At 42.4% G+C, this 18271-nt stretch overlaps 1 protein-coding gene across 4 annotated transcripts in view; it reads right to left on the reverse strand.

Moving 5' to 3' along the window:
- Positions 1-12649, reverse strand: part of RFC1 (replication factor C subunit 1) — a 77501-nt gene extending 64852 nt beyond the window's left edge. For 2 of the 4 annotated variants that reach the window (XM_031010231.3, XM_019025466.4), the window contains exon 1: positions 12391-12545. In XM_031010231.3, coding sequence (XP_030866091.1) covers positions 12391-12393 — 3 coding nt within the window. In that variant the 5' untranslated portion in view covers positions 12394-12545. Of the gene's footprint in view, positions 1-12390 lie in introns of all 4 variants that reach the window. The other 2 variants (XM_004038561.4, XM_019025465.4) reach the window with 2 other exon arrangements.
- Positions 12650-18271: the final 5622 nt, after the last annotated feature.

An 18271-nucleotide genomic window follows, 5' to 3' on the forward strand; every position in this document is an offset into this window, starting at 1 on the left:
AGACAGAGTGATAGTGCATGCGTGCCATGGAAATAACCAAACTGTAAATTAATAACCTGGTTAAAGCAAGTGGTGGTTTTCAACCTGTTTTCGGACCAAAAATGCTTAAAACTGAGAAGAGAAAGAAAACAAAATGTAATTCAGGAAACAGAGCCACTGTTAACACTGATCTGTCTGGTTTTTGTCTGTACAAAAATCTGCACTGCCACTCCTTAGCACTGTTACACCATTTCCTCCCTACGTAATTATTTCCACTCACATCCTCCTTTCTTTCCCTTTGCATTACTTTACCCTACTCCCCTAAACTCCCCCATACTCTGATGGCAACGTAAGAGTTAAAGAAATTGCAGCATCGTAACCTAACTCAGTATACACTAAAAATCAAAGCTTTTAGAAAGTAATTTTCATCAGAACGGAAGCCATTCTACTCATACTTTTTTAGAACTATCTCCAGTGTGAGCAGCCATCTGGGGTATAAACATCTAAGAGGCAAAGGTCAGCAATTTGTCCTTAATTTATAGCACGTGACTTCACCTGACTCTTCCAATTAACATTTGCTGTCCAGTGTTCTAGACCTTCAAAGACTTCATGAAATGCACAAAAACAAGTCTAACTCGCAAATAATGAATCTAAACACTTCTCTTGCCTGCACAGAATAACTCTTGTTGAGCATATGAGTGGAGAAAGGAACAAATATTTAAATTTAGTTTTCAATCTTGGCAAGTAGAAGACCCTCAAAGCAGAACATCAAGGCCAGAAACCATCCCTAAAGAAAGGCAGACTTTACTACACAAGAAGTGCCATAAACAAAGTTAAAATGCAAGCAACAGAGCTGGGCACTGTGGTGCACACCTACAGTCCCAGGTACCAGACAGGCTGAGACAAGAGGATTGCTTGAACCCAGGAGTTCAAGTTCAGCCTGGACAACATAGTGAAACTATCTCAAAAAAAAAAAAAAAAAGCAACTAACTTAAAAATATCTACAACAGGCTGGACACAGTGGCTCACGCCTGTAATCCCAGCACTTTGGAGGCCGAGGCAGTTGGACTGCTTGAGACCAGCAGTTTGAGACCAGCCTGGCCAATACAGCAAAACCCCATCTCCACTAAAAATACAAAAATTGGCCATGTGTGGTGGCGCACGCCTGTAATCCTAGCTACTCAGGGGGCTGAGGCACAAGAATCGCTTGAACCTGGGAGGCAGATGTTGCAGTAAGCCAAGAATGCCCCTTTGCACTCCAGTCTGGGCGACAGAGCGACACTCATCTCAAAAAAAAAAATATATATATATATATATATATATATACACACACACACACACACACACAACAGGCCAGGTGTGGTGGCTCACACCTGTAATCCCAACACTTTGAGAGGCCAAGGCGGGAGGATCATCTGAGCCCAAGAGTTTAATACCTGCCAGGGCAACACAGGGAGACCCCCATCTCTACAAATAAAAAAAAAAAATCAGCCTAGTGTAGTGACACATGCCTGCATGCCTGTAGTCCCAGCTACTCAGGAGGCTGGGGTGGCACTTGCGCGCCAAGAGTTTGAGCCTGCAGTGAGCCATGACCATCACACCACTGTACTCCAGCCTGGGCAACAGAGCAATAACCTATCTTAAAACACACACACACACACAAAACATGTAAAAGGGTTCCTACAAATCAATGAAAGATAACCTAACCAACAGAAAAAATAAATAAAAGCTCCTAATAGGCAAAGTATAAAACAAATGCAAATAGCCAACACACATAAAAAATGCTAGATGTCACAAATAAGCAGATAAGTTAAAACTTGATCATTTTCCCCTAAGTTTTAGAAGACTGATAATGCCCATATCTGTCAAGGATGTGGGGAAACAGATGCTCACGCACTATACTGCTGATAAAAGTGAAAACTGGTATAACCTTGGCTGGGCACAATGGCTAACCCCTGTAATCCCAGCACTTTGGGAGGCCGAGGTGAGTGGATCACGAGGTCAAGAGATCGAGACCATCCTGGCCGACATGGTGAAACCCCATCTCTACTAAAAATACAAAAATTAGCTGGGCACGGTGGCACACACCTGTAGTCCCAGCTACTTGGGAAGCTGAGGCAGGAAAACCGCTTGAACCCGGGAGGTGGAGGCTGCAGTGAGCCGAGATCATGCCACTGCACTCCAGCCTGGTGACAGAGCGAGACTTCACCTCAAAAAAAAAAAAAAAAAAAAAACTAGTATAACCTTTATGGAAGGCAATCTAGCCACACTTACCAAAATTTTAAAGGTACATACCCTTTGCCCAGTAATTTCATTTCTAAAAGAAATGGTAGGCAGGGCGTGATGGCTCACGCCTGTAATCCCAGCACTTTGGGAAGCCGAGGCGGGTGGATCACGAGGCCAGGAGTTCCAGACTGGCCTGACCAACATGGCAAAACCCCATCTCTACTAAAAATACAAAAATTAGCCAAGCTTGGTGGTACATGCCTGTAATCCCAGCTACTCAGGAGGCTGAGGCAGGAGAACGGCTTGAGCCCGGGAAGTGGAGGTTGCAGTGGGCCAAGATCACGCCACTGCACTCCAGCCTGGGAAAAAGTGCAAAACTCCGTCTTAAAAACAAAAAAATTCATTGAACACATGAACGGTTATTTCTCAGGCCACTGACCTTCACAACTGCACTCAGAAAGAGAGGTTCTTGATTATGTAAACCAAAATTAATGGTAGATTTGTTTTTAAAGATTATGTATTAAAAGAATCTTTAATTGGGATTAACTTTGTGCTATGACTTTACCTAAGAAATTTTAAGAAGGTATTAAATTAATGCTGATTATATATTATTTCTGAGCTAAGTTAATAAAACTGAGTTTCTATAATTGATTTTCTGTTACTCTCATATTAAAACATTGTGGCTACAAAAAACAAAATTATACTTTCACTTTTAGTAGGACATTTCCTCTTCTTTAAAATTTATTTTAAGTCAAACAAATAACTTTTTTAAAGAAATCAGAAATATCTCTAGATTTATAATTGATGTTACTAATTTAACAGTCTAGCATGGGTCTCAAAAACTTCTCTGAGGAAAACACTGGTGAGTGAAATGTAAGTGTGGTCTGAAAAACTTTTGAACAGTAACAAGTTCTAGCTAGGAAGAATTTTAAGAGCCCGCATCAACTTTTTTCATTCAATCATTCATTTATCCATTCAAGAAATATTTACTCAGAGCCTTTTATGGACCAAGAACTATTTTTGATGCTTGGGATAAACAAAACAGGCTAGGTCTCTGTTCTTGTGAAGCTTTCATTCTACTTTCTGTTCCTAATCTTTCTTTAATCCATCTTTAGAAAACAAAGCAGAGCATAGAAAAGAAAGAACAGAAGAAATAAAGCACACTGAGGGAACAGAAATAGAGAATAGAAACTACTTCCCCTACTCACCCCAGTATCTGTTAAGTCTACCTGAGAGGCCACTCCCATGACAGCAAAAAGACCCATTTCTACTGCTGTTGTGGCAAGAGGGAAGAATAAGATTCTGAAGTCATAATATTTACTATCAATGAGCTTTAGACTACGCATTCAATGAAATACTCTATCACAGAAGTTTCCAGGTACCTGATCCAAAAATACAAATCAACACAGACATATTAAAATAGCAAATGGAAATAATTATCTAATTTAAGTTTAAAAAGCATCTTTTCATACCTGCATAACTGGGATAACTAAAGCATTTGAGACTGTTTATGCCTGATCTAATGGTTTATTTCAGAATTTTGACATTTTCACTAGGGCTAATGTACTCCGATTATGGTTTTTATTCATCCAGGAGCTAACTTTTTTTTTTTCCCCCCTTGAGACAGAGTCTTGCACTGTCGCCCAGGCTGGAGTGCAGTGGGGCGATTTCAGCTCACTGCAACCTCCAACTCCCAGGTTCATGCAGTTGTCCTGCCTCAGCCTCCCAAGTAGCTGGGATTACAGGTGCCCATCACCACACCCAGCTAATTTTTCTGTATTTTTAATAGGGACAGGGTTTCACTATGTTGGCCAGGCTGGTCTCAAACTCCTGACCTCATGATCCACCTCCCACAGTGCCAGGATTACAGGCGTGAGCCACAGCGCCCGGCCCAGAAGCTAGCTTTTTACAACTGACTTCTGAGCCAAAAAAATCAAATTTAAACTACTTAAATGAACACAGCAATAAAGTCCAACTGGGCCAAGCGCAGTGGCTCACACCTGTAATCCCAGCACTTTGGGAGGCCAAGGCGGGTGGATCACCTGAGGTTGGGAGTTCGAGACCAGCCTGACCAACATGGAGAAACCCTGTCTCTACTTAAAAATACAAAAATAGCCAGGCATGGTGGTGCACACCTGTAATCCCAGCTACTAGGGAGGCTGAGACAGGAGAATCGCTTGAACCTGGGAGGCGGAGGTTGCAGTGAGCTGAGATCACACCATTGCACTCCAGCCTGGCCAAGAGCAAAATTCCGTTTCAAAAAAAAAGAAATTAAGTCCAAACTGAAAATAGACCTACAACATAATAAAATAACTGTATTTCTCTAGGCAATATTATTTGTCGCTAAGTGTTTTAATAGCTTAAAGTCATGCAACAGTGCGAGGGATGTTTTTATACCAGGAAGTTTTACCTTCTAGTTTATTTGTATTTTTAGTGGAAATATAAAGTTCACTTGTAATTATTCATTCCTCTAATATTTGTGGAAAACGCACCATGAGCCACGCGCTATATGGCAGTTCCCTCTCCTTGTGACCCCTGCCCTTACAGAGCTTATATGCTAGTGAAGGAAGTTGTCAACACCTGCAACAAGTTGCTCATTTATTAAAATAAGCCAAAATGTGTGCGAAGGAAACAAAGCAGGTGCTCTCCCACTAATCATGCCAATTGTTTTTATGCTTTTGTGGATGAAAGCTACACGTATTTTCCACGGAAATATGAAAAAACAAACATATGCACAAAACTTTGTATCCAATGTTAGGGGTTTTCCCCTAAAGCCTATTGGGAACCCCAAGTCAAAACTCCAGAACCACACACTCACACTGTGCGAACTAACTCACACCTACTTAACCCCAGTACCACTTATGTACATACCGATACTTCCTAAATCTTGTGTCTGTTTCTCCAGACCAGCTCTGAATTCCATATTTATGCAGCCAACATGCAGCCAAATCCATCTCTGTGCAAATCTCCCAAAGGTGCCTCCAACTAATAATGTCCTCAACTAAATTTATCTTCAGCTGGGACCTGCTTCTCTCCCTTTATTCCCCATCTCCATGCATAGCACCACCATTCACCCAAAACAGAAACACGGCCACTGCTTTTCCTCCTCCCTCTGGCCCTCCACCTAATCATCCAACCTAAACTATCTCCCAAATACTGCTGTCTTCTCCCCTCTATTCCCACTGCCACTGCCTTGATTCAGGACTTCGTTTGTTTACTTAACACAACTTTCTAGAGGCCTCACTCTGTGCCATGCAACGATTTGAGCACTTTTAAAATATAAAGTCATTCAGCCCATCAATCAACAAGTAGATAAAGAAACTGTGGGAGATATATATATACAATGGAATACTACTCAATCATAAAAAGGAATGAATTAATGGCATTCACAGCAACCCAGATGGGACTGGAAACTATTATTCTAAGTGAAGTAACTCAGGAATGGAAAACCAAACATTGTATATTCTCACTCACCCATAAGTGGGAGCTAAGCTATGAGGATGCAAAGGCATAAGAATAATACAATACGTGGTGGCTCACGCCTGTAATCCCAGCACTTTAGGAGGCCGAGGCGGGTGGATCACGAGGTCAGGAGATCGAGACCATCATGGCTAACACGGTGAAACCCCATCTCTACTAAAAATACAAAAAATTAGCCAGGCATGGTGGCGGGCGCCTGTAGTCCCAGCTACTCAGGAGGCTGAGGCAGGAGAATGGCATGAACCCGGGAGGCGGACCTTGCAGTGAGCCAAGATTGCGCCACTGCACTCCAGCCTGGGTGACAGAGCGAGACTCTGTCTCAAAAAAAAAAAAAATAATAATAATAATACAATGGACTCTGGGGAGTCAGGGAAACGGTGGAAAGGAAGTGAGGGATAAAAGACTACAAACTGGATTCATACCTACTACTTGGGTGATGGGTGCACCAAAATCTCACAAATCGCCACTAAAGAACTTACTCATGTAACCAAATACCACCTGTTCCCCAAAAACCCATGGAAATAAAAAATTTAAAAATAATAATAAATAAATAAAAATGAAGGCAACACAAAAATGTTTTCATTTTTTGGCCGGGTGCAGTGGCTGACACCTTAATTGCAGCACTTTGGGAGGCCAAGGCGAGTGGATCGCTTGAGGTCAGGAGTTTGAGACCAGCATGGCCAACGTGGTGAAACCCCATCACTACTAAAAATACAAAAATCGGCCAGGTGCGGTGACTCACCCCTGTAATCCCAGCACTTTGGGAGGCCAAGGTGGGCAGATTACTAGAGGTCAGGAGTTTGAGAACAGCCTGGCCAATATGGGGAAACCCCGTCTCTACTAAAAATACAAAAAAATTAGCCAGACGTGGTGGCATACGTCTGTAGTCCCAGCTATTTGGGAGGCTGAGACAAGCAAATCGCTTGAACCCGGGCGGCAGCGGTTGGCGGTGAGCCAAGGTCGCGCCACTGCACTCCAGCCTGGGTGACAGGGCGAGACTCCATCTTTATACAAAATAAAATAAAATACAAAAATCAGCCTGGCATGGTGGCGAGCACCTGCAGTCCCAGCTACTTGGGAGGCTGAGGCAGGAGAATTGCTTGAACCTGGGAAGCCGAGGTTGCAGTGAGCTGAGACTGTATCACTGCACTCCAGCCTGGGCAACAGAGCGAGACTCTGTCTCAAAAAAAAAAAAGGAGAGAAAGCAAATTATGTCACTATGTTCATTTTATCTTTGAAGAGTACACAGTTTTATGCAAAATAAGTACCGCAGTATGCTGCAGAGCGGTTGACAAAATATTGTATTTTGGTTTTACTTCTCTATTTTGAAAGTAATAAAGAAATATAAGTATTTCTGGTTAATATTTTAAAACAGCCCACCAAATCCATGAGCAGAAATGGATTATCATCAACATACTTCACAAAACTCTATCCAAGTACAAAAATCTTTTATCCTGAAAACCAATAAAATGCAAAATCATATATCTGAATAAAATATATAATGATTTAACTGGTGGGAACACAGAAAAAAAATCATGAAATAATTGTAAAGTATTTAAGCCAGGCGCGATGGCTCACGCCTGTAATCCCAGCAGTTTGGGAGGCTGAGACGGGCAGATTACCTGAGGCCAGGAGCTCGAGACCAGCCTGGCCAACAGGACAAAACCCCGTCTCTGCTAAAAACAGAAAAATTAGTCAGGTGTGGTGGCACATGCCTGTAATCCCAGCTACCTGGGAGGCTGAGGCAGGAGTATCGCTTGAACTTGGGAGGCGGAGGTTGCAGTGAGCTGAGATCACGCCACCACACTCCAGCCTGGGTAACAGCAAGACTCCGTTTCAATCAATCAATCAATCAATCAATAAAATATTTAAAATTATACTAAGGCCTTATACCTTGGAAGCAAAAAGTAAGTGGTTGGAGGGCTTTCCCCCTAAAATCAGGAAAAAGTATGTCTGCTCTTGCCACTTGTACTCAATGTTGTCGAGTTTCTAGCAAAAGAATTAGGCAATAAAATGAAATAAAAGACAACTACATTGAACAAGAAGTAAACCCATGTGTTTACAGATGAAACAATCTTACAGAAAAACATAAGAAATCCACTAAAAAATTTAGAATAATGAGTTCAGCAAGGATACAAGATCAATATACAAAAATCAATTGTATTTCTGTATACTTTTGCAATAAACAATCCAAAAATCAAATTAGGAAAGCAGTTCCAGCTGGGCGCAGTGGCTCACGCCTGTAATCCCAGCACTTTGGGAGGCCGAGGTGGGCTGATCACGAGGTCAAGAGATCGAGACCATGGTAAAACCCCATTTCTACTAAAAATACAAAACAAAATTAGCCGGGTGCAGTGGCGGGTGCCTGTAGTCCCAGCTACTCGGGAGGCTGAGGCCGGAGAATGGGGTGAACCCGGGAGGCGGAGCTTGCAGTGAGCCGAGATGGTGCCACTGCACCCCAGCATGGGCAACAGAGCGAGACTATCTCAAAAAAAAAAAAAAAGAAACCAGCTCCATTTAAAAAATCACCAAAAAGAATAAAATACTTACGAATATATTTAACAAATGAAGTGTAAAACTCATACTGTGAAAAACTACAAAATACTATTTAAACAAACTGAAGACCTAAACAAATGAAGGCATCCCACATTCATGGATCGGAAGATGTAATATTGTTAAGATGGCAATATTCCCTAAATTGACCTACAGATTCAATAAATTCCCTATCAAAATTCCATGTGGCATCTTTGCTGATTCTAAAATTCATATAGAAATTCAAGGAAATGGAATAGCCAAGACAATCTTGAAAAAGAACAAAGGTGGAGGACATACTTCCTGACTTCAAAAATTATGACAAAGCCACGGTAACACAGTTTGTTGCTGGCATTTAGATAGATATATAGATCAATGGAACAGAACTGGGAGTTTAGAAATCAACTCTTGCATTTACAGTCAACTGATTTTTGACAAGGGTGCCAAGATAATTCAATGGAGAAAGAAGAGTCTTTTCAAAAAATGGTTCTGGGACAACTAGATGTCCACATACAAAAGAATAAAATTGGACCTCTATACTTCACACCCTATATAAAAATTAACTCAAAAATGGATAAAAGTCCTAAATGTAAGAGCTAAAACTACAAAGCTCTTAAGCATAAATCTTCATGACCTTGGATTAGGCAAGAGAAACTTAAATGATGAAAAAAAGACAGACATGCAAGGATGTGGAGGAAGAGTATTTCAAAGAAAGAAAATAGCAACAAAAGCCCGGAGAGAAACAGAACCAACCTAACACACTCAAAAGACAGAGAGAGAAAATCAGAGAGGTAGGTAGGGGCCTTAGAGGCCAAGTTCAGGTACATATGCATGGCAAAAGCATATTATTTGGCAAAAGCTATATTATAATAAAGTCGAGCACTTCTCCAGGGAGAGCATTCCACATAGTAAACCATGATGTGAAAGTTGCCTGCCTCTCGGAGTGGAGCAATGAAACAGTTCAGACCACAATTTATTTAAACTGACCTCACGGCTCTTCAGACAGCTGTTCCTTAAGTCTCATGTGTGTTTAATTCAACCTTATGCATATTTTCAATAATTATACCAACCAATTAATTATATATGCTGACTTCTTAAAAATGGCATCTCTCAGGTTTTATTCACATTTTGTGCAAACAATTAAATCTCAGTGAAATTCAAATTGTCTACATGGCTTCTTTATTTCTTTTATTTTTAATTTTCTTTCTATTCCTTTAGTAGATAATATATTCACATGGTTCAAATTTCAAAAGGATAAAAAGTCCCCCTCTTATCCTGCCTCTCAGACACATATTTCCCATCTCTGGAGGCAACAAATATTATCAGTTGGTTCCTTCTGTATCTTTCCAGAGAGATTTTATATTTTGGCAATTGTTTCATATCAGAGTATAAAGTTTTCTCATTTTTATAAAGGTTGCACAGTATTCCACTGTGTGAATACACATACTTTATTTCTTTATTGATAACTTTTAATTGGAATTTTTGTTTTCAATGCAGCTCCCAGGGCAAGAGCTGTCTATGGATGGGCTTCAGAAGATAAGTGAATAGGCCAGGCACAGTGGTTCATGCCTGTAATCCCGGCACTTTAAGAGGCTGAGGCAGGTGGATCAACTTGAGGCCAGGAGTTCAAGATCAGCCTGGCCAACATGGTGAAACTTCATCTCTACTAAAAATAAAAAAATAAAATAGCTGGACATGGTGGCACACACCTGTAATCCCAGCTACCAGGGAGGCTGAGGCACAAGAATTGCTTAAACCTGGTAGGCAGAGGTTGCAGTGAGCCAAGACTGCACACTGCACTCCAGCCTGGGCAAAACAGCAAGACTCTCAAAAAAAAAAAAAAAAGAAGAAGAAGAAGAAGAAGATGATAAGTGAACAGGCCAGGCACAGTGGCTCACGCCTGTAATCTCCATGCTTTGGGAGGCCAGGGTGGAAGGATCGCTTGTACCCCGGAATTAGAGATGGCAGTGAGCTATCATCACACCACTGCACTCCAGCCTGGGCAACAGAGCAAGACCTTGCCTTTAAAAAAAAAAAAAAAAAAAGAAGAAGATAGGTCAATCCCTTAAAATGGTGTGTATATGCCCATATGCATTTCTCTGGGCAGAAAATTTGCATATCATTCACTGTATTTATCAAAGGAAACTGTAACTGAAACAAAGATTGAGAACTACTGTCCTTCATACCCAACGACACAGTCTGAGGGAAAAAAAAAAAAAAAGAACTACTGTCTTATAACTTTGCACAGGTGTTCAATAAACATTTGTTGAATCAATTTTAGTCTAGGGTTTTTGCTAATTGTTGCACTAGAGACTGGAGGGCTAAATTAAATATCAGTATAATACAAAATTCTTATCTACGTCATAGAATGTTTACCCATTAACAACAAAACTGACCAATTTGACCTATTTCTTTTCTGAGAAGAGGTCTATTTTTTATCTGCACCATGAACAGGAGTACTAAAGAAAGAAAAGAACCAAAAGTAAAAGCACCTGAATGATCAAAAGTTGACCACACAAGCTATGTTCACCATAAATGACAGAGGAATCTACCATGCCTCTTAAAATCTATGTAACTTTCCATAGAGTCCTTTCTGAGAAAATAGATCATTGGTAGCTGTGTAGTTGCCTAACATGCCAGGCACCAGAACCAGAACGGAAGCTTTACCTATACATCTTGCCTAATCCCCAAAACAATCACTATGGCAGCTATTATTTTCCCCTCTTTTACAGATAAGGAAACAGAGGCTTAAAGAGATTAAACTTAAGCTATTTACTTGCCCAAGACCACGTAACTATTAAACTAGACTATACTAACATAGTAATATAACTATAAATTAATATATAAACCATTAAACTAAAATATTACCACGTTCTTCATCTTCAAGGCTCCAAATCTCAAGCTTCCAAAATACCACAGTGCTTTGGCCTCCAAAATGTAATGATGATCATTATAGGGAAGTAGTATAACATGGTGGTCAGAAACACCAAGATTCTAATTCTAGTTCAACCACCTACTAGTTATATGATACACTGTTTAAATTCCAAAAAGGTGCTTGCACCATCTGTAAAACTGCATCGATGTGGGTTGAAATGAATTAAAAAAAAAAAAAAAACCGTGGAAAACCAACAGTTGACATATTGACCTAAAGAAGATGCTTGGTACAAGGTAGCTACTATCATTACTGTTGCCCTTTTTTGAGAAGAAACACAAAGGCCTGCAACGTTTCCCAGTGTGGCATAAAATTTTCACCCCCCCTAGAATGTTGTCACTGTGACACGTTGACCAATGATTGAAAAAATTTATATCAGATTGTTAAGTATCTTCTAGCTTAATGAACATTTTAAATGGTCCTTTAAAAATATTTCAAACACAGAGCCATATCCATTGCCATACCATCAGGAATGTCTGCTTTGCTGGCTGCATAATCATTTCACTTTCAATTTGTTTGAACATTTTATCCAGAATTATGCAGTGAGGCTTGGGTTTTTTTCAGATTTTAAACATCAGGTGGTAAGAGGATGACAGCTGTCAAATGTCTTGCATCTGTTTCTATTCGCTGTACTTCTTTTTCCTAGTAAGCCGTGTTATCCTTTTGACTCCTATGAACTCATCTAAACAAAATAAAATATCCTCTCCACGCCCTCGGTCTCAACACCGCTCAGGTGATCGTTAATGACGAGCGGAGATGAGACGAGCTGAGCTGTTAATGATAAAAGTTTAAGGCCCTACACAACATATTCCCTAAGAAAGAAAAGTTTGTTACATTCTTCTCCCTCGTGACCCAAAGCTTGAAATCCACGCTTTAGGCAGTACTCAAACTGAGGTTCGGGCAACGCCGAACAAGAAAATAACTTTACCAATGCGTCCCAAAACCACCATCCTTCCTCTCTTCCTTTCTCCCTTCCCCCAAGAGTGGGGGGCGGGGGGAAAGTGCAAGTACACGTAGCAACAAAATCCCTGCGCGCTGGCTGCCGCCCAGAGCCGGAGCCCGCGATGCAATGAAAGTTTTGCGTCCAGTGCCCGGTGTGCGGCCCCTTCTCTGCCTTTGCTAGCCTCCGGAACCACCCACCGCCATCCTCCCCCACCCTGCATACCAGGAGTGCCCGGTCCACACCAGGCCTGCAAAGCCCCCCCAGACCCCGAGCCGCACAGCCTCCCCCAGCGGCTCACCATCGCAGCCCCAGGATGAAGGCGCTGGCTGGCTGGCGGGTGGGCAGGTTGAGGAATCCGTTATCGGGGCTCAGGATCCATTCGCGCCAACAACTTCTCCCGCGAAGTGCAAGAAGGCGAAGACAGTGGCGCACGGTGATGACGTCAAGAGGCGCGAGCTTTGCTTGCGTCCCGCCCAGAGGCGGGAGGTGCGACGCCTGCCCAGGTGCTGCCCCGAGGGCAGGCGGGCCGCTGACATCGAGAGGAACCACGGTGCTTTGGTGTGAGCTCGGTTTTTGGCGGGGGCGCTAAAGTAGGGGGATCCGATATTGGTTTCCTTGGCAGGCGGGGTACCCAAGTACCTCCCGGTTACACGTCTGGACAATGCACTTCCCTACAGTAACTTTGAAAAGTTTTTACTACCAACTTTAGTAAGATAAATGTTTTAGCTGTGCGTTTTACATATTATGTGTAAATATCTATTCTGTAATAAGGTTTCATCAAGAGGCCGGACGCGGTGGCTCACCCCTGTAATCCCAGCACTTTGGGAGGCCGAGGCGGGTTGGTCACCTGAGGTCAGGAGTTCGAGACCACCTGACCAACGTGGTGAAACCCCGTCTCTACTAAAAATACAAAAATTAGCCAGGGGGTGGTGACGTGTGCCTGTAGTCCCAGCTACTCGGGAGACTGAGACAGGAGAATTGCTTGAACCCAGGAGGCAGAGGTGCAGTGAGCCGAGATCGAGCTACTGCCCTTTAGCCTGGGCGACAGAGCGAAACTCCGCCTCAAAAAAAAGATACCGAAAGCTTTGGGGTAAACCAGTTTTATATGAATAGATTAGCAGTTGAATCGTGGAATACAATGAAACATTTGCGTACGATTTCAAGAGAAAGATTAGACCATAAAGAGTTCATTGGAGAAAGCAGTATCTCCAGCTTTGGCTCTAGCTACACTTTTGAAATTCTCACCCATCCACCCCCTGTTGGGTCTTGCGCTTTATGACACCAACATTTCTAGGGCGAAAGATAGAAGAGCCTGGAATACAACAGAGGCTGAGCATTGACAGCTTGTATTTATTAAACGCCTATTGTTGTACGTGCAGCTCTGGACTAGCCTAGCTCATTTTATCCCCATGATGACACTGACTACTCTTATCCCGAATTTACAGACAGACTGTTACTTATTAACAGGGCCTCACTGCACTGTTCCCTCTGAAGCCAGGATGCTAGGTCTCCAGCCCCACCACGTGCTATTTATGTGACCAAGGGCAAGTTACTGTGCCTCGGTTTTGTCTTAGCAGACATATCACACAAATTTTTGCCCATAATTTTAGAGGACCTACACCAATTTATAATGTTCATTGTGTTATAAATCAATGAGTAAATAAGACACATAAAAAGTTGTACGTGTCTTTTATATTACATTCCTCTTAACTTTTGCTTTTTTTTTTTTTTTTTTTTTTGGCATTTGAAGCCTTCCTTGAGTTTAAATGAGACTTAAGTCAGGAGACTGTAACTTCTTTGTGAGATTGTTTTCTTTAGGAATATTTATTTACATGAAAATTATCTCAGAAATATACCAGATCTAAAATGACTGCATATGCTTTGAAACTCCTCCCTTGAACCTGGACTGGCCTATGACTGATTTGATACAATGGAAGTGATACTATGCCAATTCCAGACCTAAGCTTTAAGAAGACTGGCAGCTCCTGTCTTGCTCTCTTGGAGCACCATGTAAAGCCAGGGAGGTGGTCATCTGAGACCAGCCTTATAGCCATCTCCACCAGGCACCATGCATGTAAATGAAGCCATCTCAGATCCCATCCAGCAACTGATGGAATTTCACTAGCTTTGTTGACCCCATTCAACACCTGGGAGAGCAGAAAAATCACCCAGTCAAGGCCTGTCCAAATTTCCTGACCCACAGTAGCGTGAACATAATTAAATGATTGCTCTGTTAAGGTAATAAGTATTGGAGTGGTTTCTTGTAAAGGAATAGATATCCAGAATGGAAATATTTTTGAAGACCCAAAATAGGACTGAGCATGGTGGCACATGCCTATAATCCCAGCACTTTGAGAGGCCTTGTCTCAGGAAAAAAAACAAAAAAACAAAAAAAAAAAGTGAAACCAATCAGAAAAGATTTCCCTGCTGATCCATGCCTTTTTGTTAGCAGAATAATGGCATGGAAAGAAATTCACTCCTTGAAAACAGTATGGATATAAGCTTTTGCCTATCACAGCAAGTTTACATTTATGGATGCCTGCTGCATTAGCACATGTCGGCACTGTTATTCCATCCTTCCCATCCTTAATTCCTTTATGGGCTAGCTCATCAGCCATAGTTAGTATCTATCTGGGGCAAATAACACCAAAATAGTAATGTTTCAGCAATCTTGTAGACTTGGTCTGGTGTCAGATTTTCATGAGTGAAAATATTGGCAAATTCATCAACACATTTCTCCACTGCTTTGTGATCAGCAGATGCTTTATTGCCACAGATTTTTTAAAAATGTAACACCCTGTCTTTTCTTAAATTTATGCAACCAGACAGTTGAATATGCACAATTCCCTTCAATTTTTAGTTCATTGCAATACATCTTTGTTTCATGATCAGCATACCATCACGTGGCATGTGTTCACTATGATGCTTATGAATTTATGCTTTCAACACATGATTGAGATTTTCTTTTTTAGCTTTACGTAGTTTTTTTTGGGGGGGGTTGTTTTGTTTTTTGTTTTTGAGGCGGAGTCTTGCTCTGTCGCCCAGGGTGGAGTGCAGTGGTGCCATCTCGGCTCACTGCAACCTCCACCTCCCAGGTTCAAGCGATTCTTCTGCCTCAGCCTCCTGAGTAGCTGAGATTACAGTCGTGCACCACCACACTTGGCTATTTTTTGTATTCTTAGTAGAGACGGGGTTTCACCATCTTGGTGAGGCTGGTCTTGAACTCCTGACCTCGTGATCTACCCATCTCAGCCTCCCAAAGTGCTGGGAGGGTTTTTTTGGTTTTGTTTTTTTACTTTTCATTAACTTCTGTTCATCACTTTCAGCATAAACCTTCAACAGTTTTTCCTTCTGTTTCTTCAAATCATATATGGTGGTCATTCCAATCCCATACTCTTTTGTAAGATTTTCACACTTATACTGCTGTCCAACTTCTCTAAGGTTGACTTTCTGTGCCACAGATAAACATAAGTGCTTCCTCTTTTTCTTATCACTGTTACCCAAAGGGGTATCTGCAGGCCTTTTTGACATTTTCAGCAATATCTTTATACCACAAAGCAGAGAATAATCAAAAAACCGCAGAAGGCCAGGCACAGTGGCTCATGCCTGTAATCCCAACACTTTGGGAGGACAAGGAAGGAGTATTGCTTGAGACCAGGAGTTCGAGGCCAGGAGTTCAAGACCAGCCTGGGCGACAGAGCAAGATGCTGTCCCAAAAACAAAAAAAAACAAAAACCACTGTAAACATTCTGAATGTTAACTATAAAGAAAATGGATAAATTGAAATATATTCATACAACAATAAAAATCAATGAAATACAGATCATACATCATACAACACTACAGATCAGTCTTATATACTTTTTTTTTTTTTTTGAGATGGAGGCTTGCTCTGTCACCCAGGCTGGGATGCACTGGCGCAATCTCAGCTCACTGCAACCTCTGCCTGCCAGGTTCAAGCAATTCTCCTGCTTCAGCCTTCCAAGTAGCTGGGATTACAGGCATCCACCACCATGCCTGGCTAATTTTTGTATTTTTAGTAAAGACAGGGTTTCATCATGTTGGTCAAGCTGGTCTCTAACTCCTGACCTCAAGTGATCCACCCACCTCGGCCTCCCAAAGTGGTGGGATTACAGGTGTGAGCCACTGCACCTGGCCCAGTCTTATATACTGATATGGTTTGGCTCTGTGTCCCCACCCAAAACTCATCTTCTAGCTCCCATAATTCCCATTGTTGTGGGAGGGACCCAGTGGGATAGGAGATCATTGAATCATGATGGCGCATCTTTCCTATGCTGTTCTCATGATAGTGAATGGGTCTCATGAGATCTGATGGTTTTAAAAACAGGAGTTTCTCTGCACAAGCTCTCTCTTTGCCTGCTGCCATCCACGTAAGATGTGACTTGCTCCTCGTTGCCTTACACTATGATTATGAGGCCTCCCCAGCCATGTGGAACTGTAAGTCCAATAAATGTCTTTATTTTGTAAATTGCCCAGTCTTGGGTATGTCTTTATCAGCAGCGTGAAAATGGACTAATACAGTAAATTAATACCAGCAGAGTGGGGTGTTGCTAAAAACATACTAAAAAATGTGGAAGCAACTTGGGAACTGGGTAACAGGCAGAGGTTGGAACAGTTTGGAGGGCTCAGAAGAAGATAGGAAAATGTAGGAAAATTTGGAACTTCCTAGAGACTTTTTGAATGGCTTTGACAAAAATGCTGATAGTGATATGAACAATAAGGTCCAGGCTGAGGTGGTCTCAGATGGAGATGAGGAACTTGTTGGGAACTGGAGCAAAGATGACTCTTGTTATGTTTTAGCAGAGACTTGCAGCACTTTGCCCCTGCTCTAGAGATCTGTGGAACTTTGAACTTGAGAGAGATGATTTAGGGTATATGGTGGAAGAAATTTCTAAGGAGCAAAGCATTCAAGAGTTGACTTCGGTGCTATTAAAGGCATTCAGTTTCAAATGGGAAGCAGAGCATAAAAGTTTGGAAAATTTGCAGCCTGAAAATGCAGTGGAAAACAAAATCCCATTTTTGAGGAGAAATTCAAGCCGGCTGCAGGAATGTGCATAAGCAACCAGGAGTTGAATGTTAATCACTAAGACAATGGACAAAATGTCTCCAGGGAATGTCAGAGACCTTTGCAGCAGCCCCTCCCATCACAGGCCCAGGGAGGAAAAAGTGGTTTCGTGAGCCAGGCCCAGGGTCCCCGTGCTGTGTGCAGCCTAGGGACTTGGTGCCCTGTGTCCCAGCCACTCCAGCCGTGGCTGAAAGGGGCCAATGTAGAGCTTGGGCTGTGGCTTCAGAGGGTGCAAGCCTCAAGTCTTGGCAGCTTCCACGTAGCATTGAGCCTGCAAGTGCACAGAAGTCAAGAATTGAGGTTTGTGAACCTCTGCCTAGATTTCTGAAGATGTATGGAAATGCCCGGATGCCCAGGCAGAAGTTTGCTGTAGGGGCGGAGCCCTCATGGAGAACCTCTGCTAGGGTAGTGCTGAAGTGAAATGTGGGATCAGAGCCCCCACACAGAGTCCCCACTGGGGCGCTGCCTAGTGGAGCTGTGAGAAGAGGGCCACCGTCCTCCAGACCCCAGAATGGTAGATCCACTGACAGCTTGCACCATGCACCTGGAAAAGCCGCAGACACTCAACATCAGCCCATGAAAGCAACTGGGAGGGAAGCTGTACCCTGCAAAGCCACAGGGGTGGAGCTGCCCAAGACCATGGGAACCCACCTCTTGAATCAGCATACCTGGATGTGAGACATGGAGCAAAGGAGATCATTTTGGAGCTTTAAGATTTGACTGCCCTGCTGGATTTCAGACTTGCATGGGGCGTGTAGCCCCTTTGTTTTGGCCAATTTCTCCAATTTGGAATGGCTGTATTTACCCAATGCCTGTACCCTCATTGTATCTAGGAAGTCACTAACTTGCTCTTGATTTTACAGGCTCATAGGCAGAAGGGACTTGCCTTGTCTTAGATGAGACTTTAGACTGTGGACTTTTGAGTTAATGCTGAAATGAGTTAAGACTTTGGGGGACTGCTGGAAAGGCATGATTGGTTTTGAAATGTGAAGATATGAGATTTGGGAGGGACCAGGGATGGAATGATATGGTTTGGCTCTGTGTTCCCACCCAAATCTCATCTTGTAGCTAAGTAAATCGGTATCTTGTAGCT

Source organism: Gorilla gorilla, chromosome 3 (genome assembly GCF_029281585.2).
Source record: "Gorilla gorilla gorilla isolate KB3781 chromosome 3, NHGRI_mGorGor1-v2.1_pri, whole genome shotgun sequence".
Lineage (NCBI taxonomy): Eukaryota > Metazoa > Chordata > Mammalia > Primates > Hominidae > Gorilla > Gorilla gorilla.